The 27,941-nt window shown below is 48.3% G+C and overlaps 1 protein-coding gene across 2 annotated transcripts in view; it reads right to left on the bottom strand.

Annotated features, from left to right (window-relative positions):
• ARHGAP45 (Rho GTPase activating protein 45) overlaps positions 1-27,941 on the bottom strand; it is a 92,760-nt gene that overhangs the window by 52,608 nt on the left and 12,211 nt on the right. For both annotated transcript variants that reach the window (XM_066604749.1, XM_066604747.1), the window contains exons 3-5: positions 3,099-3,242; positions 2,450-2,534; positions 2,290-2,362 (exon numbers count right to left, since the gene is read on the bottom strand). In XM_066604749.1, the coding sequence (XP_066460846.1) occupies positions 2,290-2,362; positions 2,450-2,534; positions 3,099-3,242 (302 nt within the window). The remainder of the gene's footprint in view (positions 1-2,289; positions 2,363-2,449; positions 2,535-3,098; positions 3,243-27,941) is intronic.

Raw genomic sequence — 27,941 nt, forward strand, 5'->3', positions numbered from 1 at the left:
CAGATAACTTGACTTAAGGCCCAGAGTCATCCTGCATCCTAGAGTGTGCGTGTCCAGAAGCGGAGTCGTCATACAGATAACTAGGACTGTAAGCCCAGTATCATCCTGCATCCCAGTGTGTGTGTGTGTTCAGGAGTTGAGTCATACAGATAACTTGGACTGTAGGCCCGGTGCCATCCTGTGTTCTCCTCCCTGACCTCTTTGAACTGTTTTTCCTGCACTGGTGTGTAAATCTTTCAAGTGGATAAGTAAAGTTGCAGTCACTGCCTGTTCCCAGTGATTGAAGTTTCTAATTCAACTGTGTGTGGACTTACCTATTTGCCCGTCGGATATCCAACAGGGCAAAGGAACGGTAGCGTCACGAGTAACAAACCTTTCAGGTCCACCACACCATTATTCAGGTAACCGCTGTCCCAGGATTGCCTATAAGAGGCCTAGCGGTGCCTTGGCTGAGGTTACGCGCTTCCCTCTGGGGAGGAGTTTGGTAGAGCCACCGTGACAAGTGACATCTCTACCCCGCCATCTCCTCAGCATGTGCCTCATGTCTTGGTCGCTGCGGGACATTACATTAACCGTCTGAGCACTGTTGACCTGGTTTTGCTTTGAAACGTTTCCGTGTGTGTGTGAACTACTTATTTCAATCACCTGAATTCACCTCAGAGGATGGAACATTGGCGTCACGAGTGAGAGGACCTTAAGGTAAACCACGTATTGCGTTACCCCCGTGAAACTCCCTCAGCGGTAACATGGACGGGTCTCATGCTAACCCCAGGGAAGGAGATGGTAGAACCCTGTGACAAGGTCCCAATCTACCCCGCTCCTCGGACACTGCACTGCAACCTTTTCTGAGATAGATATCTATATATATACATATATATACACATCTTATGTCCAGCACTAGTATAATGTGAACATAGAATAACAATTACTATAACTACAAGGACAGACATTAAACCAGGAGATATTACAGAAGTGCTTGTGTCAGGGGCTGATATGTTTATATGTAGACTGAAAGGAGTTTCTATCAGTAAGGTTAATCGGACTGCAGATGATATAGTAATTCTGTGTCGGAGTTCTCTGTAAGTATTTGTGGCCAGAGAACTTGCTGATTCTACACTAATATTACTGACGCCGCAGGCGAGGGCCCTGAAATACCGCTTGTAGGAAATAAAGGGCTGCAGGCGCAGATTGGAAACGTTCATCCCATCCTGCACTCTTATCATCTTTATATGTACAGATTCTGGGATGGAGTGGTAGACGGTCTTAGTTGTAGTGTCGGCCCTGAGGGGCATCACACACTCAGGGGGAACCTGGCAGGAGATTTAGGACCCCTTTACATCGAGTGAACATTGTTAAAAAAAAACAATAATCGCTGAATTGTTCAAACTTGAATAGAGAGTAAACAAATCATGAATCCATCGATGAACGATGAACGATGAATGATGATCGGTACTCCGTTTGCTTAATGTTCATCCCTGCAGTCATACAAATCATTGCGTGCGCGGTCACTAATCGCTTGGCTTAAACACCGATCATCCAGTTATTCTCATTCACCGGTACAGAGAACAATCTATCTGTGTGCCACCGGGGAGAGCGGTCAGCGATGTCTCGTAAAACCCCACTTATGTTGTAGTATTTTCAGAGATAAGTGCCAGGATTGGGGAAGAGAGTGATGGGGGGGCGGGGGGGGGGGGGGGGCTCCCACGTAGCGTCACAGTAAGATATAACTCTGTAATGAGGCAACATGAATCTCCAGACGGGTTAACCTTTAAGGAACATCAGAAGGAAAACTCAGAGTGTCCGACGCGCGTCCCAGTGATGCTCGTTGCTGCACTGTTACACAGGAGCGAGTATGGCTGACAGCGCTGCCGACAGGGAGGTGCGGTGACCAAGGAGCGTTTCCCCCCCCCCGGCGCCTCCATTCACAGTAAGCAGACAGTTGTTCAGAAGTGACCGACTGCTGTGTACACTGAACGGCGCGTCTGCATGCAGAATCGGAACAAGTCAACAATTCTCATTCCGGCACTGCAAGCAGTTACACGGGACGATTGTTGTTCAGATCCCGCTGGACTTTGTACGATTCTAAAGGACAATCGTCCGTGTAAATGTCCCTTCATGCAGCGGTCCCGCAGTGGGAATCAGAGTGTTTGTTCAGTGTGCTCTGGGAGTTGGACATGTCCTGCTTGTGTTCCGAATACATTCAGCTGCGACAGAACATGTTGTGCATAATAGGATTAACAGAGGAACCAAAGTGATTAGTTGAACAATAGCTGGACCCCAAGGTCTCACCTGGCTCTGGTCCCCGAGCGGGAGCGATAACAACGTGCTGCTGTCCACTTCCCCCATAAGGAATTCCGAGATTCTGAGAAGAGCCAAGAGAAATGTGCGCCACGGTTTACAATGAAGTCGCTGGCCGCTTCTAGAGTATTATGTCATAGTTGCTACTTACGTGCTGCTGAAGCAGACCGCCATACTCTCCAGAGCCTTCTCAAAATCTCGCTTCTCATTTTCAATACTTGCTTCATAGTGAAAACCTGGGACACCAAACCAGAAAAGACAACAATTATGTAGCAAACTGTAGAAGGAACACAAAAGTGGTTCCACGGCTGCTCTCGGGGTTCTGGCTTCCTACTCCATTCAGGAAAGGGGAATCCCTGCGGCCCAATGGCTCTGTCTCGGGATGGAACCGAATAGCATCGAACGGACCCCATTGACTATAACGGGATCTTTTCGGTTTCCGCTCAGCTGCCTGGCTTCTGGACGGAAAAAAAAACTTCTGAGTGTAGCGTTTTTTTCTTCCGGTATTTTCAGTTGATCTGTAAAGGAACCTCCGGAGGTCCCAACGCATATGTAAGGCCGGCCTAAGGGTGGGTCTGGCTTCCTGCTTCATTCGGGGAGCAGGAAAGGGCGATCTCCACGGCCGAACGGCTCAGTTTGAGGACGAAACTGAGCAGCGCTGAACGGACTCCAATGACTCTAATGGGTCTGTTCGGCTTTTGGACCATGCAGCGCTTTTTCTGACCGGAGGTTTCAACATAATTGTGAAACCGGCCTGAGCAATACAATTCTATGATGAATGTAGGTCATCCATTACTGACCTTTAACCTTGGAGATGAGGGTCCCAGCTGCAGTCAAAGTCTCCACAGTATTGAGCAAGGGGTATTTGTTGATCACCTGGCGGAGGAGTCTTAGTGCCTCTCCAAGACATTCATGCGCCAATGGACGCCGGCTCTCTTTTACCTCTGTGGGTGACAAGACAACGAAACACTTCATTACACACAACTGAATAGAAATAATAACTAATAACAAGTCCTCTGATAGGGAAGGCTCCCTACTATAAATGAGGGATGGTGAAGCTATGCAGATATAGAACTGCACAGATAGTTTTCATATATACTCTACACTTTACTATACATTGTTCTTGCTTTACAGGACTATATAGAAGGCACGGACAGCTCTCCAACATGACTAAAAGAAGGGTGTCCTGAGATTGGGTTACCCACATATCATGTCCATATGTATCAGGGGTGTCACTATAGTGGGTGCAGAGGATATAGTCGCACGCGGGTCCTGGAGCACCAGGAGGCCCATAAGGTCTCACTTCCCCATATAATGGGCCCAGGACTATGAATGGAGCATTATAGTTGGTGGCCCGGTTACAGATTGGGGTCCAGCAGGTGTACGTTGCACCTCCACCTAGTAAAGATGAAATTACAAATACAAAGCCGGAGGACAGTGGCGTCATATTATGTCTTTTAAAACCCATATTTTCCAATTTTCATGGTAGTGCCCTGTATAAAATCTGGCTGTAAGGTAGCGCTCAGGGCTCTATAGGCTACGAGTCTTACATTCACTGTAATGCCTCCCAATCGGCACTATGAGTAGCAGTGGATTGTGCAACATCGTAGCGACTCTTCCCGCTAATAGTCTTGGTACTCCGCCACAATTGTAACCGCAGGCTGGAGTCTGATTGAAATCAACGTGCGGCGTTCCTGCAGTTACAAGCGCCGGCCACTACACGGAGGTGTATCTGCAGCACTGACAGCATGCGCCCGCTCAGCTGATCATCTGGGGTCCCGGGCGACGGACCCCAGCCGATCATCTATTAATGACCTCTCCTGAGGATAGAAAACATACGTGGCAGCATAGGTGATGTGATAAAACAGCTCAATTCCTCCTTATTCCTCCATAATGCACACAGCCACGCTTCGACCCTTATGGGGAATAAAGAGGAATTTTGCCCTTTTATCACACCACCTAAGCTGCCACATACGTTTTCTGCCAACCTGATTTGGAGCCTTGATTTGGGGTTCGTGGTGGCCATGCATTGACATCACCTGCTCACATGAAAATAGGACTTTCAATGTGCGGTGTCTCACACATCACACGGACGGGGTATCCATGTGCTGCGCAATGTGAATTGCGCTCATGGACCTTGGATCCAACTCGCTATCAGACATGTAAATAAAGCCTTAGCGGCCCCAATAGTAGTAATGTCTCCGTTAGCCGCCACCATTGTCGAAAAAATGAAAACAAAATGAAAAAGGGCTGCGGCGGAAAGAGTTAAAAACTATAACTCATCCCATAAAAAACAAGCCCTCATACGACTAAAAAATAAAAAATTCGGGTTCTTAATAGGCGTGAATGAGAAAATCAGCTGTGATGTTAGTTGGTCAAAATGGAACCAAACTTCATGTAACCAGCTACGCAAAAGTGTATTATAGCCGCAAGTCTGTCCGTAATATTCTTGTGTGAAACTGGCCTAAAACACGTTAAGTAGCCTTATGGGGAAGGGAGCACCAATAAAACTTTCTTACGGGGCACCAGCTAACCTAAGAGCGGCCCTACCCCCAATGTAGGTCATCGTATTACAGCCCCAGAATACCCCTTATATAATGTGGTTCCATGTACATTAGGAAATCCTATGTCCTGATAATCACCCTCTATGGAGCATTACTAGAACCCAACGAATACCTTAAAGGGCTAGCCTGGTACTTTATTTCTCTTTTGATGACATATCTTCAGGACAGGTCATCAATAGATGATCATTAGGATCCACCGATCGGGACCCCCACCAATCAGCCGATTCCGAGTGCCAAGGTCAATACGGACAGCACAGGAAGCAGGACGCGATGACCATTGCACAGAGGCCCAGGTTGGTACCGCAGCCACAGATCCCGTGCTATGATCGCTGTTCTATGGTCATTGCATTCTGCTTCCTGCCCTGTCCATTCTGACAGTTGTGCCAGGAATCAGATGATCAGCGGGGACCCCGAGTGGTGGACCCCTGCCGATCATTATTGATAACCTGTTCTCAGGACAGGTCATCAATAGAAAAATTCTAAAAAGTCTTGGACAAATCCTTTAATTTTTTTTTTTTGAAGCCAGAAGTGGAGTCACTTTCTACCGAAACCCAAGACTGACTCCGACGCCACCATCACGTCAAGCAGCCATGCTAAGCTCAGGTAAGATCCCACAGCTATTCTGCATGTTCCCAGTAAGCTCCTATTGTGTAGCAGGTAGAAGAGAACGGCTTCCTTCATTCATTGTTCACGACTCACTCTTGTAAACTATACATTTCACTGGAGATTAAGCTAGATCCACCCATATGGACATTTCATCAGAATTCTGTTCTTAACCTGCAGGACAATGTGCTGAACCCATGAAGAATATGTCCCATGTTTATGAGTTGGGAAAGCATGGGGCCCTCTTGTTCCTAGGGCTCTCCAAGCCTGAATGTCTTGCTTCTTTCTCAAGATGTGCGGCCTTCTACTCAGGAGTTGTACCCCAAATAAGGCTGCGCTCACACGAACGGGTCGGATTTCGCTTATGAATGTCCATAGCAGAAGACCTGCAAATGATCACATAATATTCATGTGGCTTTCGCCACCACAGCTCAAGTCGCATCGTCTGGGCGGTCTCCTGAGAGATAGAAGGGGGTCTCCAGGGGTTGGGCTACTTTCTCATCTCATTCCCTGCTTGCGTTCTTTCTTCCACACGGACGATATCCTGTCCTTAAATGCACATCCGATCGCAAGCAGGGAATGGCATTAGAAAGCAGCCCAGCCCCTTATAACCCTCTTCTATCGCCCAGACGGCGTTCTCTTGTGCCGCTGTGGTGGGATGTTCTCAGAGCCTTCAGGATGGGATGTGGCGCTCTCGGCTCGGCTGCTTTATACTTATTTTGGAAGTAGTATAAACAGCTTTAAAAAAAACAAAAAACCTTTCTTGTGGAGGAGCCCCCAAGAAGAAGCGGAGGTTGCAGATCGTCTGGATGGGGTGTTGCTCCCCAGACTCCGTCCTGCATTGTCTGCCAGCAAATTCCTGCTTTCTTTATTCCATTTGTTAAGGCCCATTTACACGCAATGATTATTGCTCAAAATTAGCTCAAAAGCCATCGTTTGAGCGATAATCATTGTGTGTAAATGTTTCCATTTTTCACTCTTTGGCTGAACGAGGATTTTTAGGCAAGCATAAAATCCATTGTTCAGCCGAGAGAAGATAACACCGACAGCATGCTGTGTTTGCTGTCCATGGTGCTGTATTTTCCACAGAAGCGCTGATTACATTGTATTAAGCTTGCAGCCCCATGGAGGAACAAAGGAGCTGAATGCAGAGAACAGACCACCTGCTGTTCTCTGCATACTGCTCCAGGAGGTTCATTTACATACAAATGAAGGTGATAAGCTGCTAATGGACCTATCTATTGAATGATTATGCTTGCGTGTCCTTTACCTGGTCTCTGAGCAATGTGCATACAAATCCAAAGCCCATAAGCTATCTTATTGCGTATGCATTGTGGATGGAATGCATTTATACAGATCTATGGAGCTCATACACGTGGAATCCGCAGAAACACAGAGCTTGCTGAGATTTTTATTCCACTTGCAAAATCCCCAATTCCTACCCGCAAGTATAAGCAAACTGGCGAAAGTCAATGCATTTCAATCCCCATGTATTACCGTGCATCATACACGGGGACGGTGATTGCGGAATACGCAATTCAAGATGTTGCTGAAAACCGCATCAAAACTGCATTAAAATAACAAACACAGATATACTTACCCCAAATCCACCCTCCCCGCGGCCGCCAGGCTCCAGCGCTGTATCTGGCTGCGGACCTAACATATTATGTCACAGGAAGTCACGTGATTGCTGCAGCGCTATCGCTTCTTTTCCTCGCATTGCTGCTCACATGCTTGGTATCATGATGCCAGGAATTCAAGAATTGGACACTGCAGCCTCTCATTGGCTGCAGCAGTCATGTGACTTCATGTGACATCGTAAATCACAACAATCATCAGGACTGCAGCGAGTTGCAGTGCTGGTTCCCGGTGGCCGTGCGGAGAGGAGGTGGTAAGTATATCTCTGTTATTTTAATGCAGGCAGTGCTATTGAAGAGCGGTTGTCCGATAACTGGGCAACCCCTTTAATATTACTCAAGTTTTATTTAAAGTTCATGAAAAAATGTCAATAAAAGGTAGAATTACTCATGTAAGGATTTACTAAAGCAGTGGGCGACCCCTGAGTCACCCACAAAGGTGTTTAGGAAGTTGTTGTCTGTCTTCTCTTACTGCATTGTGTCTTCCATAGTCATGCACCCCGTGGACACTTGTTCTAATCCTTCCACAATCCCAGGATCCATAGTCGTTCTAACAAATCCTATTTACAGTGAACGCACCTTGACAAGCTACTAATATGGTTCCCATGACACCACCAGCTTCTACTCATACGATACCTGCAGGTTTAGCCCTGGAACGCGGCCACGGCTGATTCGTAATGCGGTCATGCTAATTATTTCAACAATTGCGCTACTTATTTCCCAAAGTGCTCTAAAGACTTACCTGCCAAAGCGGACAAAAACCCCGACTCCCCATCGATGCTCTCTGCAAGAATAGACTGGATTTTCGAACACAGGCACATCTCGGTACAAGGCGAAAAGATACCGTGAAACAAATCATAACTTCAGGGCAACTAATGCCCCGAGCTGAGCTGAAGATACTGGATCCGAGGACAGCCCGGCCGGCCGGGAGCCGCTGACACCACAGGTATATGTGACCAGACTCTTCTCAACTAGTAACCAATGTCTTATACCTCCCCTTCAATCTCTTGGACATTGTATCTTGCCCTCCTTTCTCCTCTCATACACTTCCCCCTCACCCTGGGGGCTGTAGTCTGATTTGAGAATGGGGGGAGGTGAAGATGCCTCCCTGCAAAGCACATGGCAAGCTGTATAAATACTACATGGGACCCAGTGGGGGAAAGTTCTCAACATAACTTCAACTTACATGCATCCTCCAGAGTTACACATAGCGACACAACTAAAGTTAGTTGCACTTCTTGTCTGAACCTTTACCTAATTTTCAGTTAGGCATCAATTTATACCCAAGAATGGCGCACTTTATGAAGCCTCTGGAATTATGTTGCGCCACTAGAATAAAATGTATTTTTCTACATTTTTGCAAGAAGCTGCTGCCGTCTGGGTGAGCATGTGTTCTGCATGCCTCGCTGCATCGTGGGGTTGTACCACAATGCTAATTGCGTACACCTCCATTACCATCAAAGGAGACCGGAATACGCAATTCGTGTCCACGAGTGTGAACTAAAAAACATGCCTTTCAATGCTTGCGTTTTACTGTGGACCTCCCACACGGACGGCGATCGCAGAATCTGCAATACAAAATCAATTCGTGTGAGAGCGCGGCCGAATTCTATGAAAAAATGGAGTCAAAAAAGAAATAGGGTACGAGCCGAAAGATGACCGAAGGGGCCGAATTACAGAACTGTGCAAACTGGAATCAGTAATCCGGTCATGTGCAGGAAGCTGAGATCTAATCCCCAAATATCTGGGAGAAGTCCCAATGATGCTTCATATCAGAGCAGCGAGGCTTCTAGCGGATTGTAGTGGATGGTAGTCAGGAAACACCGCGGGTATAAGGAGACCAAGAAGCTAAAGTGCGTAAGAGCAGCCGGACAGATCCCAAATGTCTTCCATTAAGGGCGACCGGACATGGATGGATGCACTTTTGCGCATGCCTCAGCACAACGTATTAGTGCTATGAACAAGGGGTTTTTCTAGCGTGCATCAGGGCGGGCTTTACTGTACTTTTCATGTTCGCAGGGCTTGCTAATTTGCGCAGCAGACAAACACGACCCAATTCAAATGGCTATTTAGCTTAATGAATTCAAGATGTGTTCTCTTACTGCAGAATTGCGCAGTGTTTCATGCATTCCCCTGCATATTGCGCACATTTGCGCACCTTCTATAGACTTAATTTGTGCGCAAATGCGCTGAAAAATAGAGCATGTCCAATTATTAATTGTCCAGGACTGCAGGATAAACTGCATTTTCCGTGCACCAACCTGCATCTGAGCACACCCCTCGAACTGTTCACGGTCCACGGCTCGGTCTTTCACGTTTTGGGGACGTGACAACAGTCAGACTGGTCAGCACCTGATATGACCGTCGCTCAGCAATGCCTGACTCTTTGTGGCGGCGCTGTTGGCTGGAGCACAACCGCGCCGCTAGACGGGACATAGGAACTGTGACCGGCCCGACAGTCACTCCATGTGTCAAACTGTAATGTTACGGTGGTGAGGAGGAGGTCACAGATCTAAGGACACCAAAATCATCCACCAAAGGTCACACAAAGGGGGCAAAGTGTAGGCTCTTTATATTGGATATGTACAGCCCACTGACATCAATGGTTCTATCCCCACCCCCACCCCCCGTATTCCACGGTCAGCACGCAGCTCCATAACAGCCTACGGGGCGATTCCCAGGACCGTTTGCACTGCATGTCCTGTTCTCAACTGTTTTCAAGGATGAGAATATGCGTTTTGCATGGTCCTTGCAGATCGGACCGGCGTCCGTGTGCTGTCTTTTGCGCGTTGTGCCTGTGACTAAGCTCTAAGGAAAAGAAGGACTAGGGACACTAACGTTACATCTATGCTCTCTTACCATACCAAATAAGTCATCAGTCTTCTTGCTGTATAAATTGTGGGGTAGGCCACAGCTTTATTAAACCAATTACTATATAAACATTATTAACTTTACTTTCAGTGAAAACCTTTTCCATGCCGTGAAACGTTCAACTTTTGATTCCGTAACAGTCCTGAGGAAGTTCGTAAGCCCTGGTCCTTCGGCTACTAACCTTCCTCAACCATCCTTATCCAGCATGGAAAAAACTCCAGGCCACATGGGATGCGTCGTATCGCTACTACGCATAACGTCCCACCCCACCAACCCGCACCAAAGCTGCCTCTACACTATCTTGCAAACCGAAAAGAAAAGTATCTAGTGACCGCACGAACTTTGACATTTTTAGGTTAACTAGATTCCTAACCCTCTCTATCGCTTCCGGCTCTCTCGCTCCTCTCCAGCTCCTTCTAGCCACTATGTCGGACCAAACCAAGATTACTTCTTGAAAACAGTCCTGGAACCTTAACATGTCTTGTTTCATGAGCACCAGTAAATCCCTCATTTTCATTTTTCCCAAGTCGTTCCCCCCGGCATGAACGACCAAAACGACTCTTCGGGGGGTCCACCTGCTAATGTCCATTACAATGTGCAGCAAGCTAGGCCATTTAAGCCCTCGTACTCCGCGCCAGTTCACGGCAGTCCCGGTCAAGCTCAAGTTCCGACCCGTTGGCCGTACTGCTGCCCTCTTTTCGGCCCAATATATGTATGAGTGGCCAATGATCCAAACCTTCCACGGCTCTGCGGCTGGAAACAAGCACAGAAAAAACACAAGAAAAACCCCCGAAATGGAAATAAAACGGAAAAACCCGTTAACAACTGTTTAGAACGTCAAACGACCATCAAATCTGGCCTCACGTACGATTTGTATGCCTGGGATTTCCACCTTCCCAGCTTTTTTAACCCCTCTTCGTTCATCCCGCCTGCATCTTCCATCGTGGCCGCTCCTATTCTGAACGAATGGGTCCTGAACTCTGACGCATCGAGACCTACTGCCCGTAACGACGATCGTAATACCGACGAAAATTGAAAACGGGTGAGTGGGAGGCCTGAGGAATGCACCAAAAAGTGACCGCCACAACCTCTGGAACCCAAGTAATGCCTTACCGTGTCCACCGGGCACCAACGTGAGCCCAGACTGCCGATTGACAGCCACTCACCTCTACCATAAATATCTGGTTTTGACTTTCTGACCCGCATGCGTAAAAACTCGTTTGACAATAACACGTCAAGGCAGCCCAGTTAAAATAAAAATTGTTGGAGGTGAAAGTTCCAACGCTTTAATGAGCATTGAAACGTATAAAAATTGTTTAGAAAAATTATATGACTGAGCCTTGTGGGCCTAAGAAAAATTGCCCGTTCGGCGTGATTATGTGTGGTTTCAGGAGGAGGAGCAGGAGGAGGAGGAGGAATATTATACACAGATTGATGAAGCTAAAAGGTCCCCGTTTTTTATGGTGATAGAGAACGATGCTTCCATCCGCGGGTGCAGCCTACGTATTGCTTACGTATCGCTGCTGTCCGCTGGTGGAGGAGAGAAGTCTGGGGAAATCCAGCCTTTGTTCATCTTTATGAGTGTAAGCCTGTCGGCACTGTCGGTTGACAGGCGGGTACGCTTATCTGTGATGATTCCCCCAGCCGCACTAAACACCCTCTCTGACAAGACGCTAGCCGCAGGACAGGCAAGCACCTCCAGGGCATACAGCGCGAGTTCAGGCCACGTGTCCAGCTTCGACACCCAGTAGTTGTAGGTGGCAGAGGCGTCACGGAGGATGGTCGTGCGATCGGCTACGTACTCCCTCACCATCCTTTTACAGTGCTCCCGCCGACTCAGCCGTGACTGGGGAGCGGTGACACAGTCTTGCTGGGGAGCCATAAAGCTGGCCAGGCCCTTAAAGAGTGTTGGCCTGCCTGAGCTGTACATGCTGCCTGATCTCCGCGCCTCCCCTGCTACCTGGCCCTCGGAACTGCGCCTTCGGCCACTACCGCTGTCGTATGGGATAGTTTACCATCAGTTTGTCCGCCAGGGTCCTGTGGTATAGCAACACTCTCGAACCCCTTTCCTCTTCGGGTATGAGAGTGGAAAGGTTCTCCTTATACCGTGGGTCGAGCAGTATGTACACCCAGTAATCCGTAGTGGCCAGAATGCGTGTAACGCGAGGGTTACGAGAAAGGCATCCTAACATGAAGTCAGCCATGTGTGCCAGGGTACCTGTACGCAACACATGGCTGTCCTCACTAGGAAGATCACTTTCAGGATCCTCCTCCTCCTCAGGCCATACACGCTGAAAGGATGACAGGCAAACAGCATGTCTACCCTCACCAGTGGGCCAAGCTGTCTCTTCCCCCTCTTCCCCCTCCTCCTCATGCTCCTCCCCCTCCTCCTCAACGCGCTGAGATATAGACAGGAGGGTGCTCTGACTATCCAGCGACATACTGTCTTCCCCCGCCTCTGTTTCCGAGTGCAAAACGTCTGCCTTTATGGTTTGCAGGGAACTTCTCAAGATGCATAGCAGGGGAATGGTGACGCTAATGATTGCAGCATCGCCGCTCACCACCTGGGTAGACTCCTCAAAGTTTCCAAGGACCTGGCAGATGTCTGCCAACCAGGCCCACTCTTCTGAAAATAATTGAGGAGGCTGACTCCCACTGCGCCGCCCATGTTGGAGTTGGTATTCCACTATAGCTCTACGCTGCTCATAGAGCCTGGCCAACATGTGGAGCGTAGAGTTCCACTGTGTGGGCACGTCGCACAGCAGTCGGTGCACTGGCAGATGAAACCGATGTTGCAGGGTGCGCAGGGTGGCAGCGTCCGTGTGGGACTTGCGGAAATGTGCGCGGAGCCGGCGCACCTTTCCGAGCAGGTCTGACAAGCGTGGGTAGCTTTTCAGAAAGCGCTGAACCACCAAATTAAAGACGTGGGCCAGGCATGGCACGTGCGTGAGGCTGCCGAGCTGCAGAGCCGCCACCAGGTTACGGCCGTTGTCACACACGACCATGCCCGGTTGGAGGCTCAGCGGCGCAAGCCAGCAGTCGGTCTGCTCTGTCAGACCCTGCAGCAGTTCGTGGGCCGTGTGCCTCTTATCTCCTAAGCGGAGTAGTTTCAGCACGGCCTGCTGACGCTTGCCCACCGCTGTGCTGCCACGACGCGCGACACCGACTGCTGGCGACGTGCTGCTGCTGACACATCTTGATTGCGAGACAGAGGTTGCGGAGGAGGAGGAGGAGGAGGAGGGTGGTTTAGTGGAGGAACCATACACCGCCGCAGATACCACCACTGAGCTGTGGCCCGCAATTCTGGGGGTGGGTAGGACGTGAGCGGTCCCAGGCTCTGACTCTGTCCCAGCCTCCACTAAATTCACCCAATGTGCCGTCAGGGAGATATAGTGGCCCTGCCCGCCTGTGCTTGTCCACGTGTCCGTTGTTAAGTGGACCTTGGCAGTAACCGCGTTGGTGAGGGCGCGTACAATGTTGCGGGAGATGTGGTCGTGCAGGGCTGGGACGGCACATCGGGAAAAGTAGTGGCGACTGGGAACTGAGTAGCGCGGGGCCGCCGCCACCATCATACTTTTGAAGGACTCCGTTTCCACAACCCTATACGGCAGCATCTCAAGGCTGATAAATTTGGCTATGTGCACGTTTAACGCTTGAGCGTGCGGGTGCGTGCGGGTGCGTGGCGGCGTACTTGCGCTTGCGCTCAAACACTTGCGCTAGCGACGGCTGGACGGTGCGCTGAGAGACATTGCTGGATGGGGCCGAGGACAGCGGAGGTGAGGGTGTGGGTGCAGGCCAGGAGATGGTAGTGCCTGTGTCCTCAGAGCGGGGTTGGATCTCAGTGGCAGGTTGGGGCACAGGGGGAGAGGCAGCGGTGCAAACCGGAGGCGGTGAACGGCCTTCGTCCCACCTTGTGGGGTGCTTGGCCATCATATGTCTGCGCATGCTGGTGGTGGTGAGGCTGCTGGTGGTGGCTCCCTGGCTGATCTTGGCGCGACAAAGGTTGCACACCACTGTTCGTCGGTCGTCTGCACTCTCAGTGAAAAACTGCCAGACCTTTGAGCACCTCGGCCTCTGCAGGGTGGCATGGCGCGAGGGGGCGCTTTGGGAAACAGTTGGTGGATTATTCGGTCTGGCCCTGCCTCTACCCCTGGCCACCGCACTGCCTCTTGCAACCTGCCCTGCTGCTGCCCTTGCCTCCCCCTCTGAAGACCTGTCCTCAGTAGGCGTAGCAAACCAGGTGGGGTCAATCACCTCATCGTCCTGCTGCTCTTCCTCCGAATCCTCTGTGCGCTCCTCCCTCGGACTTAATGCCCTTACTACTACCTCACTGATAGACAACTGTGTCTCATCGTCATCGGCCTCCTCACCCACTGAAAGCCCTTGAGACAGTTGCCGGAAGTCCCCAGCCTCATCCCCCGGACCCCGGGAACTTTGCAATGGTTGGGCATCAGTCACGATAAACTCCTCTGGTGGGAGAGGAACCATTGCTGCCCAATCTGAGCAGGGGCCCGAGAACAGTTCCTGGGAGTCTGCCCGCTACTCAGAATGTCTCATTTTCATGGAGTGAGGAGGCTGGGAGGAAGGAGGAGCAGCAGCCAGAGGATTTTGAGTTGCAGCAGTGGACGGCGCAGAACTCTGGGTGGACGATAGGTTGCTGGAAGCACTTTCTGCCATCCACGACAGGACCTGCTCACACTGCTCATTTTCTAATAAAGGTCTACCGCGTGGACCCATTAAATGTGCTATGAATGTGGGGACGCCAGAAACGTGCCTCTCTCCTAATCCCGCAGCAGTCGGCTGCGATACACCTGGATCAGGAGCTCGGCCTGTGCCCACACCCGGACTAGGGCCTCCGCGTCCTCGCCCGCGTCCACGTCCTCTAGGCCTACCCCTACCCCTCAGCATGCTGTATTACCAGGAATGCAGAAACACAACACTGTAATTAAATGTGCCGCTTATTGGCCTGTGGTTGGAGGCTGAGTTCGCTTACGGAACGCCAGGAAATAATTTTGCGCAAGCCTGCTGTAACACTTAGCTGGCTGCGTATTTATTTTGAGAACTACTACCCCCAGCAGACACAGACCCAGAACACTGAGCAGAGTGACAGGCAGGCCAAATAGTTTTTTTTCAAATATTTTTTTCTAAAGGCCCACTGACTATATTCAATCTATAATATATGTCTTCTGTCCCTGGAGTATTACTGCAGGGCGCAATGCTCTGCACGGCCAATATAGCAAAAAAAAAAAAAAATGCAACACTGCAAAAAGCAGCCTCCACAGTACTGCACACGGTTAGATGTGGCCCTAAGAAGGACCGTTGGGGTTCTTGCAGCCTACACTAACTCCTAGCGCTCTCCCTACAGCAGCTCCAACACGATAGCACTGTCCCTCAGCTATCTCACAAGGCATCTGTGGCGAGCCGCGGGAGGGGCCGATTTATATACTTGGGTGACACCGGATCGCCCCAGCCACTCACTGCAGGGGGGTGGTATAGGGCTTGAACGTCACAGGGGGAAGTTGTAATGCCTTCCCTGTCTTTCAATTGGCCAGAAAAGCGTGCTAACGTCTCAGAGAGGAAACTGAAAGTAACCCGAACATCGCGTGGTGCTCGCCTCTAGTAACGAGCATCTCGAACACGCTAATACTCGAACGAGCATCAAGCTCGGACGAGTACGTTCGCTCATCTCTATTTTTTACCCATTGTTAAATTTAAAGTTAAATAAATGGCCGCTGTGGCCAAAATTTATCCAAGCCAGAAGTGGTAGCGTATTGCTTGGATGGTAAACAGGGAGGTTGGGGTTAGGTCACAGAGGCGCATCCGTAATACCCGCGTCATGCCTTATGCAGTGCCGCTCAGAATTGTGTAATACGCAAGCATAAAAAAGATCGCAGCCTGTACTATTGTGCGGAGTATATACACTCGATAGAATCCATTTTTCTCTATGAGCATGTATATACGTACGGCCGTAGACAATTACATCATGAAATGCCCATTTAGCACCAGCGATTCTCCCTCAAAAATCGCTCAAAGCCGTCTTTTGAGCGATAATCGTTGGGTCTAACAGCTCTGACATCGTGCAGTTTTGCGTTAACGAGTCGTTCATCGTTGTCTTTCACCAAGTGGAGAGACAACGATGAGCCTCATCAGGGCCTCGCTGAGCTCACAGCGGGATACTACTGATACTATTGTTTAAGCTGGTATCCCGCTTGGAGAACACAGCAGAAGTATGCAGAAGACAGCGCTCCAGCTGTGTTCTGTATACCCCACAGGACTACGCAGAAGATAGCGGTCCTGCTTGTCTCCTGCATACGGCGTGAGCGTCATCTACACACTTGTGATCACTCAAATCTGTCACTCAGATGGCTTTTGAGCGACTTCTGAGCGAGAATCGTTGTGTCTAAATGGGCCATAAGTGACGGTGCAGTAAATATAACCGAAACAAAGAACGGGCGGACTGCTTATGACATTGTGAGATATGCTGTCACGTGCGGTACAATTTTACCAGCATTTGCGGAAGTACGCTGGGCCACCGCTCAGCTCCACAGCTGTAAAATGCTGCATGACCCACACAGAGTTTTACGCTCGTGGCCGTGTGAACCCGGCCTTACTGTGAATGGAGGTGGGCTGGAGCGATCCCGGCTTACTTCACCTCCATCCACCCGATGTGTAAGCATAGGGTGATAGCTGGACGGCAGTCAGTAGGATGTTGGGCGCTTATCACCCCACAATTATCTCGGAGAACGGGACCTTTGGTTGGACTGCATTAGAGGTCGGCACCCACATGACAGGTACACCACTGTTTATTTCTTGTACTCTACAACTAATTACAGGTGGAAGCAGTGCTGAAATCTCCAACTTCTGAAGGAAAGCCTCGAGCGACAGCCGGTATCACAACCACAATATCTAAACAAACTGCATTCTCAAATAGACCGCAGATTACAAGCAAGCGAAAACTTCTATCCATCTTTATTTTCTGCAAGGGCTAGGGCTACAGGGCGATGGCGGTCACGAAACCAAAACTGGTGTGCAGCTCCGTAACATCACACCGCCATTAAACTCACAAGCTGTCTAAGGTTGTGGAGATCGCAACATTCTATTCACAAAAAATCCAAATGGCTCTGCTATGGCTGGAAATGATATACTGCATACAGAAGTATTGCAGTGCATTATCTGAGCAAGATCGCAGGTTCACGTCCTCTACAGGCACATAGAAAAAGCTAAAAAAAAAGGTTAAAAATATATCTAAGTTTAAAAAACTTAATATTAAAAACCCTTATTTTGCATGGCTTTCCTTTAAAATAAAAGTGTTTTTTAGTATTGCTGCCGAACAATAAATTGCAGGTACTTTTTATCACACATGACATGTACTGTATAAAAAACAAACACCAAAATGCAGTTTTTGTTCATTTTGACTCCCAAAAAAGCAATAAAAGTGCGCTAAAAAGCTGTATGTACCTCAAAATAGTACCAATAAAAACTATGGTTCATCATGCAAAAAACAAGCCCTACACAGCACCATTAATGGAAAAGTAAGAATGCTTTAGGTCTCTGAATGTAGCGATGCCAAAAATAAATAATTCACCCCAAAAAAGGGTTTTTATTGTACAAAAAAAGTAGAAACTTTTGTATCATTGTACTGAGCAGTAGGAAAGAGTTGTCAATTTTACCGCATGGTGAATGCTGTAAAGAAAAAAAAACAGTGGCAGAACTAATGTTTTTTTTCCCCCTGTCCTGCCCCAAAAAATCCCTAAAAGTTATAAAATACATTATATGTACAGCAATTGATACTAATACGAATTACAGGGTGCCGCACAAGAAAGCTGCCCTCATATGGCCACGAAAATTCCAAAATATCGTTGCATCCTTCAGTACCTTGGAGCCACATTGGATCCCTAAGGCGGGAGCCACATGGGGCTGATTTCCAGTTGAATGTCCACAGCGGGTGTTTCGCTGCAGATCAACAGTGCACAGCCTGCTCCAAACACGCACCATTTGGTGCTGGATCTGAAGCAGGTTCTATAGAACAAGAACCGGGCATTCTGGAGGAAGGAGTCACATGGGCCCTGAAACAACTACCAAACAGGAAAGCTCCGGGCATTGATCACATACCAGCCGAACTGCTCAAACCAGTGTCAGTCAAGATCCAAACCAATGTATGTCAGAAGATCTGGAGCTCCAAATCGTGGCCCAAAGACTGGACAAGATCTGTCTTCGTCACACTTCCAAAAAAAAGGTGATGCTCAAGAATGTTCCAGTTACCGCCCCATCGCTCTCATACCGCATGTGAGCAAAGTCATCTAAAAATCATACAAAAACGCATTGCGACAATTGTTGAACGGGAACTGCTGGACGTTCAGGCTGGCTTCTGCAGAGGACGAGGCACCAGAGACCAAATCGTGAACCTGCACTGGATCATGGAGAAGACCCGGGAGTATCATCAGGACGTGTACATGTGTTTCATCGACTACAGCAAGGCATGTGACTGTGTCAACCATGACAATCTGTAGAAGTGTCTGAAGCAAATGGGCGTCCCAGAACATACTGAACAGCTTACAAGGTCGCTTTACATCAACCAAAAAGCAACAGTCAGGACGGCTTATGGAAACACGGATCGGTTCGGGATCAAGAAAGGCGTACGGCGAGGCTGCATTCTATCACCAGTCCTTTTCAGTCTATACGCAGAAACGATCATGAGGCGACGCAATCTGGACCAATCAGAAATCAGAGTCAAAATAGGTGGCAGAAATGTGAACAACCTCCGATCTGCAGATGACACCACCCTGCTGGCCGAAAATGAAAGGGACCCGGAATACCTTATCGAATGAGTGTAAAAGGAAAGCGAACATATGGGACTGTACTTCAACAGCGAGAAAACGAAAGTCATGACCGCGGTAGGCAACGGCACAGTGAACATAAAAACTAACAACGAAGAAGTTGAGTTGGTCCAAGATTTCATCTTCCTTGGATCCAAAATCGATTGCAACGGGCAATCTGGACCCGAGATCAAGAGACGGATTACACTTGGTGGGAATACAATGCAAGGAATGGAAAAGATCTGGAAAAGCAAGGATATTAGCATTGCAACACAAACCAGACTGGTCAATGCATCGTCTTTCCCATAATGACTGATGGCTGCGAGAGTTGGACACTCAGAAACACAGACAGAAGGAAAATTGATGTGTTTGTGCTCTGGTGCTGGAGGAGAATGCTACAGATACCTTGGACCGCCATGAGAATGAACAAGGTGGTGTTAGATCACGTCAAACCAAAATCATCAAACAGCGGCTCTCTTTTTGGACATGTGATGCGTGCTAGCTCACTGGAAACAGTACTGATGTTTGGCAAGGTCAGTGGAAGGAGAAGATCAGGACGATAAAGACGGCGAGATACAACCAAGGTGACCACCAACATGTCAATCACTGAACTGAAAGAAGCCATGAAAGACAGGAATACTCGGAGAACATTGATCCATGGAGCGACCGAAGGTCGAGTGCGACTGAACGAACAATCATGATCATTATAATGAATTCCACCGCAGATGATGATTTCAATCTCATTAGAATTTATTTTGCACATTGTAGGAGGAGAAAAAAAACTATCGGGGCTGACAGCGTGATTACAGGCAACATGATTGTAAATAACATCAGGCACCAGTAGGAAATGTAGAAGGGGGCGAAGCAACCACAGAAATGTATCTATGGAAAATGAGCGATAGTGGAGGGCGGCAGAGGGTCACCATCAGGAGGGAAGGGGAGGAGAAAACACAGATTGTGGTCCACATTATAAAGGAACATCATGATGAAGATGGAGGTGAGACGAAAAATAAGGAGCAACATCAACAGAGAGACAGAAAACATCAGAGAAACGGTGGTAAATATGGGCGAAGAGTGATAGAAGACAGCAGCGAGGAACCAGAGCAAGAAACAAGGAGGCCTCAAATTTCTTAGAAAGAAAAAGTAAAAAATTCACCTTAAACAAAAGAAAATCAAAAGAAAACTGGAGGAGACTTGGCCAGCGACCATCATGGCAGATCATGCCCACTGCCTACTCTTGCGGGGCCACGTTTTAAAAAATATCTTTTGCGTGGAAGAAAGATGGCGAGGTTGCAGGCGGTATGTGCCCTGGTGAGCGCTGCTGGTATCCGGACGACAAGCAGAGCTCTGGGGCCGGAGATCTATCCAACTGCTACTGATATGATGATGCTGGAACTGGAAGCATCAATCAGAATCTAAAGCTATGGCTCATGGCTCATACGAGGTGGTGTATATGATGCTAATGCTGATGGCCATTTTCTAATACAAGTAGGCCAGCTAAGTGGTGTAATTGTATTCATACATGACCCCTGGCGTGTCGTCCCGGATTATCACAGTGGCTATTACTCCGTATGTTACAGAACGTGCTGAAAACAAACAGCAACCTCTAGAATTCCACTTTTAACTTCCACAGATCAGCATTGGGGGTAATAGGCTGAACTGGATGGACATGTGTGTTTTTTCGGCCTTATATACTATGTGAATACATTACAGTTCGCAATCAAGTAGTTCATCCTAGAATTAGCCGTCTCTGTATAACACAAGCCGATTCCTGCAATTAAACATGGAGTTGGTCACATCGTCGTGGGCATAAGGGGGTAGGGGTAGAGACCATATACTTAAGGGCTTAAGTCGCTATGTTTTAGTAGATCGATGTATTTGAGCATCCTCGTCTATCCCAGCAAAGCTATCTCGATCACAGAACTAAACACAGAGTTTGGCTTAAATCCGTGGCATTTGCCTATAAAGTTGTGATAAGTTTCTAATAAAAGGAATCCATGAATTGTACCCCCAGGGGTCCATAGAGCCCTTTAATTCTGGCATTCACTGGACCCATGTCAGACTTTTGACTGGAGAACAGGATAAAGGATGGTGTTCTTGGCAGTTCATGATGACTGACCACTCTTGCCAACTACGGTCTTGGGGCGGCATTTCTTTCAACAAAGCCCCCTTAAGCTATATGAAAATATGGCCCCAAATGTGAAGCTTGGATTGTTTAGATGCCCCAACATTAACATGCCGCTCTTAAACACAGCGAAAAGGAAAGAGAGCACATGGAAATGTAATAGCTCGGCGGGTCCTCCAGAACAGTCACATCCACACCTGTCCTGTCACACCTGGCTATGCACCTGCCTTGGGCATAGAAGCTGCCATACATCGGAGACACCCTGTTTCTCCCTCTCTTCTAAGCCTTTGTTCTGGCGTTGCCTATTGGCTAATTGTCATGTTTCAAGTGATTGGAGCAGAGTCCGGGGCGGGAAGAATTCAAAGAGAGGCCCTATGCAGAGTGGGAGGAGAGCAGAATAGTGGGGAGATTGGAAGAAAAGATAAGAGAGGGCAGTTGGAGTAGGCGTTGGAGGAGGGCGGTCGCGAGAGGGTTGGCTGCAGCGATTCGTGTCGGAGAAGAAGAAGGTGTTCGTACAAGAGAGAAAGCAGCACCTTTACCAGTCTTCCCGAGGGTTAGCGAGGCCCCTTTCCGCTCCCTTGGTGTTCCACAGCAGAGAGGAGGAAAGCATATCTGAGGTCGATCTTCCACTAAAACAGTGAGTCTAAAGCTACCCGGTGAACTAAAAGTCAGGATTAGTCTAGCGACCACCTTACCTTCAACTTCATCTACACTCTGTTGAAATCTTACTCCTCTCGTCAGCTAGATAAACGAGTGGGGAATTGTCTTAAAGGGGTTGTCTCGCGAAAGCAAGTGGGTCTATACACTTCTGTATGGCCATATTAATGCACTTTGTAATATACATCGTGCATTAAATATGAGCCATACAGAAGTTATTCACTTACCTGCTCCATTGCTAGCGTCCTCGTTGCCATGGTTCCGTCTAACTTCGGTGTCTTCTTGCTTTTTTAGACACGCTTGCGCAGATGGATCTTCTCCCTTTGGCTGGTCTTGGAAGCATCGGCGTTTTGGCTCCGCCCCCTTGTACGCATCATTGCGTAGCTCCGCCCAATGACGTGTGCCGGTTCCAGCCTCCTGATTGTTGTGCCAGTCGTTACTAATGTGCCAGTTGTTGTCACTCCAGCCGCTACTGCTGCAATAGTTGTTGTAGCACCTATAAATGCAACCCCCGTAGCTTCCAGCACCTCTAGTTTCACGCCGCTAGCCATGCCATACTGTCTAGGAGTGCCATGGCTACCCAAATATAGTGGCAAGTGACACACTCTGACAGAATTTAGAGGAAAAATGGCAGCTGTATTCCGCTTATATCCATTGGGAACGGAACAAAAAAATAGAAATTCTCATGGGTCAATTAGAAGGTGCCGCTGCCAGTGAAATAAAAATATGGCCGCGCGAACACAAAAAGACCGTGGAGGACATTTGTGATAGGCTACAAACTATCTTTGATATACATACTATGGCTGAGATTAAGAAGCATTTCTTTAATAAGAGACAGAAGTTTGTGGAACGTTAAGGGAGTATGCATGGTCCCTGCAGGAAGACATGAAGGCCGTAATAAGGGCTGATCCTAAAAAGGCCGCCAGTGCTGATCAGGCGCCAAGAGAGCAATTTATTGAGGGCTCGTTAAATGAGGCTCATGTTGTCGATGCAACACCCCAACAATACATTTTTAGAGTTCAAAGAGTTGGCTATTACTATTCTGGGTACAAAGTATGAGACCGTTGAGGGGGAGGAGTCTAAGACTGGGATTAATCTCCTGAGTGACAGGCCGACGATCCAGCGACGATATGTTTGCCCCACTGCTGGAAATGTAGAGACAGATGATGAGCTGACTCCTAGTGTTACTGCACTTTGTTGACAAGTTTGTGAGCTTGAAAGACCACGTCCGGTGCCTCAGCCTTTACTACCCAAATGCTGGTTACCACTGGGACCGCCTCGGTCACCTGGAAGTTACCCACGCCCCTTGCGGCCATTTTGTGAACATTGTCGCCAGTATGGACGTGAAGTAAATTCATGTTTTCGTTTAAACGGGCAACCCCTGGGAAGTAGGACCGTACCCTGGAAGGACAAATACTAGGTCCACACAACCCGAAAAGGATTTCTAAATATGTAGGCCCTCGTCTGGAAGTTACTTTATATGTGGCCTGCTTTGATTGATACCGGTTCGCAAGTAACTACGATCCAGAAATGTGACTTCGAAAAGTATTGGTCCCCTGAAATTTTTAAGTAGGGGGGAAATGTAGTGGCCTGGTGGGTCCTCCAGAACAGTCACATTAACACCTGCCCTGTCACACCTGTCTATGCACCTGCCTTGGACATAGAAGCTGCCATACGTAGGAGAAACCCTGTTTCTCCCCCTCTCCTAAGCCTTTGTTCTGGTGTTAGCTGGTTGCCTATTGGCTAATTGTCAAGTTCACAGTGATTGGAGCAGAGTCCAGGGCGGGAAGAATTCAAAGAGAGGCCCTATGCAAAGTGGGAGGAGAGAAGAAAAGTGTGGGAACTGAGAGAAAGAGAAGAGGCAGAGAGAGAGTGAGTGAGGGGAGTTGGAGTAGGCGTTGGGGGAGAGGGGTTGTGAGAGGGTTGGCTGCAGCGAGTCGTGCTGGAGAAGGAGAAGGTGTTCGTACAAGAGAGAAAACAACATCTTTAGCAGTCTTCCCGAGGGTTAGCGAGGTCCCAAAATTACTACACAAGTTACCGTTTTTCTCTAATTCCATCGGGAGAGGTTAGAGCCACCCGTGACAACCGTCTTACAATCCCCGTGGTCTCCCCCACTTTGGCGCGCTCAGCTCGGACGTTGCAGAAATATTTTCTGCACACAATGAATTTTAAGTAAAAGTTTATTACTATGATTATATGGTAAAAACTTAAAGGATTTCACTCGGTCCATATTAGAATACTGAACGGTGTGTGACTTCTGATGACTTGCAGGCCTTAACCCATTAACTAGTAAACCACAAAAAAGACATCAAGTTCCAAAGACCTATAATGTCACTTGTCCATGGCCACAAACCTCCAGAATCGCTCCCCTCCCCATTTGGTTGAAAACTGAGTAAACAGGAAACGAGTCAGATGAGAATCTATCTTCCTCAGGAAGCTGCCCCCCTTCTGCCGCGTCTAACAAACCTGCCCGTCTCAGTTCATGTCTTCACCTTCCAGTGTCATGCTGCTGCTTACTTGCCGGAAAGTCCTCCAGCGCACTCCGTGACGTCCTACTTGACAGACCTTCAGATATGTGACAGCATGCGTTACCAAATGTATCATGTGAACGGACGGATATATTGCAGTGTCTGTAAGCCTAAATAAATCTGACTAATAGGACCGCCGGTCACACTGCTAAACGCCGGCTGCAGCTGGAGGATCGGATCCGGCAGGGCAAGGCCTCACCTATGGTAACACCAACAGTAGCACCAGCACAAATAGTGGAGCTAATAGCAACAACCATTACCCAGACAATGCAATTATGTTCATGGGATAAACGCACCTTTTGACCCAACACTAACCCCGTGCAAAGCTTAACCAGTGTAGCGGGCATCAGATAAATCCACAATGGGGGTTATGCAAGGCTAAAGTTTTCCTCCCCTCCCTTGGGACTTCTTCCCCCAATCAGAGGGGATCCTGGGGGTCCCTTCATTCCAACATATTTCCTCACCTAATTCCTGCACATATACAATCAAATACAAGTGGATGCTTGGAGTATCTCGCAGTCACAGGCTCAACCACCCTATGGGTTAACAGCGCCTCAATTAGAGAACAGGGGGGAATAATCTAATAATAAAGGGATTATGCAGATGAAAGATACTGGCCCAGCCCATCCAATTACAGGAGTCCGACCAACATACAGGGCATGAGAGACAGTGATGGGCTATCAGAGAAGCAAGGATCAAGACACGTCATGGGCAGAGACGCACCCTGAGCAAGTTGTCAACTGAGTGAGAGGATGAGGAAAAGAACCAGAGTAATGCGGTAACTTATAGTGTTACAGAGACCCGATGGCAGACCCATACTTCCTACATGGGGAATAGGTTGGGCAGGCTATGACACAGCATTCATAAAAAAGATGGTGTGATCCGAGACTCTTATCTTACAGCAAAAAGACCTGGACCTGTAGTTCAGATTAAGGGCCTAAACACGTACTCAAAATGTGACGAAGCGAACCCATTGATTTCAATGGGCTCATTCACATGAGGGTGTTTCGCGTACACAAATCCTGCGCCTGAGAAAAGATAGGACCTGCCCTGTCTGTGTTATGCAGAAAACTGCCATAGAGGTCTGCGGTAGGTTAAAAAAAATCAATGGAAAGTGTGACCGGTAGACAACCCTTGTTCATGCGCAAATACTCCCTGGCACCCAGTACAAGAACAGCTTACAGACGGCATTGGAAAAGGTCGGTGAACTCTTGAAAGAAGCACTTGGGGGAAAAAACTTCAAGGGTCTTATGGAAGCTCCTCAGTAAGATGAGGCCGGAAGGCTCGGAAAAAGCTAAAGTCACCAATATGGTAGCTGTGACTTTTTTTTACCAGGCTCTACGAAAGAAAGGACCCATCGACCACCTTTGTAGTCAGGCAGGCGTTAAAGGCTGATCTAGCATCCAGGGTTAGGGTGCTAGATCAAAGGGAGCCAATAGATTTAGGAAAACTGGAAACAACAATCACAGCGCTGACATCTTATCATAAAGGCAGGAGGAGCAGCAGAGGTCATACAAAAGCCAATTAAAAGGCCCAAAAGGATGGGATGCAGCTCTCAGTCGTGGGGCTGGACACTTCCAATACCTCCTTGCATAAGAGTCTGCGAAGTGGTGGGAGTTGATGTCCGAGTGAGGCTTAAGGCAAAAAAGTAAGGGAAAGCTGGGAAGAACTACCTGGTTGCTGGAGAAATTGTGGCACTTAACCTGAGACAAAGCTATCAAGATTTCCTCCAGGCATAGAAGTCCTGCTTTGAGTGGCAGCACTATTGCCTGTGGTGGGCCATATGAGCTTTCAGGTGGGCTTCCTCGGGGTTGTTAAGCCAATAACCAAGCTATCAACATGGCAATGGGTAGATGTAAGCTGGTGATGCAGACTGCAACTACTGCTCAGAGGAAAGCACGGCAGAACCAGCGCAGTTCTCAGTGGGGTCCATATTAAGCCAGCTAACAGGTTGGTGATGCCTCGTGCATATAGCGGTAGGCACAGGAGTCAGGTGGCAGGCATGGCCCAACTCACCTCAGAGCCAGGTGGAAGATGGTGGACCAGTCATTTTGTAGGGATCCAATAGTTACGATTGACCTCAGGCTCCTGGATGTATTGTCTGTAAATAATATGCCGCGTGTCTTCTTGTTGTGTGGTGGTGGTTAGTCGAGTACAGGGACAATATGCATAGCAGGTTCGTCCCTTAAGAGTAATGAGGGACATAAAAAATGGGAACAAGGAGCCATAAAGGGGGTCACGGTGGCTCTTCGGGAAGAAAGGAGACATGGGGGAGTTGAGTCAGACTGCGATTATCTCCGTGGTTAGTGTTAGGCATTGACATAACTGCCAAGATGGCACAGGCACCAGCTGTTGCATTGCGGCTTATTTCTATGGTCCTTTGTGTAGGCATTACTTATGTGATCCTTATTGTTTTTCATCCTGATTAGATGAAATGTGAGGCAGAATTGCAGCATTTATCCAAGGATGAGGCAATCAAGATGATCTGCATTGGGAAGTAGTCCCGTTTTTGAACGGCAACGCTATTGCCTGGGGGAAGGTGGGGAGGTAAAACAGCCAACAGGCTGGTGATCTGGCAAGTAATGGGCTGATGTTAAGCTGGCAGTAAATTGGTGATGTGGCATAGAACTACTCCCTGGAAGAAACCATGCCACATCACCAATTGTTGTAGGCAATAACTTAGTCCACACACAGGGATAACTTTTAGGACAAACCAGGAATGGTCGGTAATGTCTATTTACTGTAACTTGATAACAACACCCACGGTTCAACAGTAGATTTGGCACAGATACAACAAGAGAAGGTGGTGTGACAGGGAGGATACTCGGGGCTATCTGGACAATCCACAGTCATAGTTATCTGTGTGATACAGCGACTCTCTTTCTCTCTCTCCAACTCTCTACAGGTTCACACTTACTCTCCTTCATCCGCCAAGCAACGATCCCTTCCTCACCGGCACATCCCAGGTAGAATAATTTCAAGCCACGCAGTAGGAAATCGCTCAGCTTCCTCCATTCTTCACACACAGATCGACCAATGTCTGTTCGGCTCACTGACTTCACTTGCTCACTCGTGCTCTCTGGCCAGCAGGATAGCAGAACACAGAAGAACACTGCTCCCCTCTACCTCTTCTCTCAAACCTTGAAAACACTTGTATATCACAAGGTCACATGACATACAACATGATACATTTCTCAGACATAACTCAGACATTAACCCATTCAGTGCTGCAGAGGTGCAATCCACATCAAATGCATACAACATAGAAGACACTGACAATACAATTGCATAAGACAAACATATAACATTATGGAGAGGCCCCGTTAACTCTGGGCCACTACACTGGTATTGCAGGTCAGCCCTACTGTTACACTAGACACTGGCAGTGGACAAGAGTGGTACTGTTTCCAGAAAGTAGAAGTGAAGGTAGACTGCTATAAAAGTAACCAACCAGGATGAATAGGAAAGAACTGAATAGGACTTGTTGTTGCTAGCTGTTTAGTCGTCCACAACCCTCGGCGACCCTAAAGGTGAGCTCCCTCCATGTTTTTTGGTCTTGCATGGCTTCTTTCAGTTGTGTGATATCCATGCCAGTATCAGCCATCCTGTCCTTTGGCGGTCGGGTCTTCTTTTGCCACTGATCTGTCCAAGCATTATAGATTTTTCTAGTGACTCTGTTCGCATTACATGGCCAACATCCGTGAGTCCGAGTTTAGTCATCTTGTCCTCCGTGAGTCTGAGGAGGGTCATCTTTGCCTCTGTGAGTCCGAGTTTGGTCATCTTGTCCTCCGTGAGCCTGGGCCCGGTCATCTTGGCTTCTGTGAGTCCAAGTTTGGTCATGT

This window comes from Eleutherodactylus coqui, chromosome 5, assembly GCF_035609145.1.
Source record: "Eleutherodactylus coqui strain aEleCoq1 chromosome 5, aEleCoq1.hap1, whole genome shotgun sequence".
In the NCBI taxonomy this organism is placed as follows: domain Eukaryota; kingdom Metazoa; phylum Chordata; class Amphibia; order Anura; family Eleutherodactylidae; genus Eleutherodactylus; species Eleutherodactylus coqui.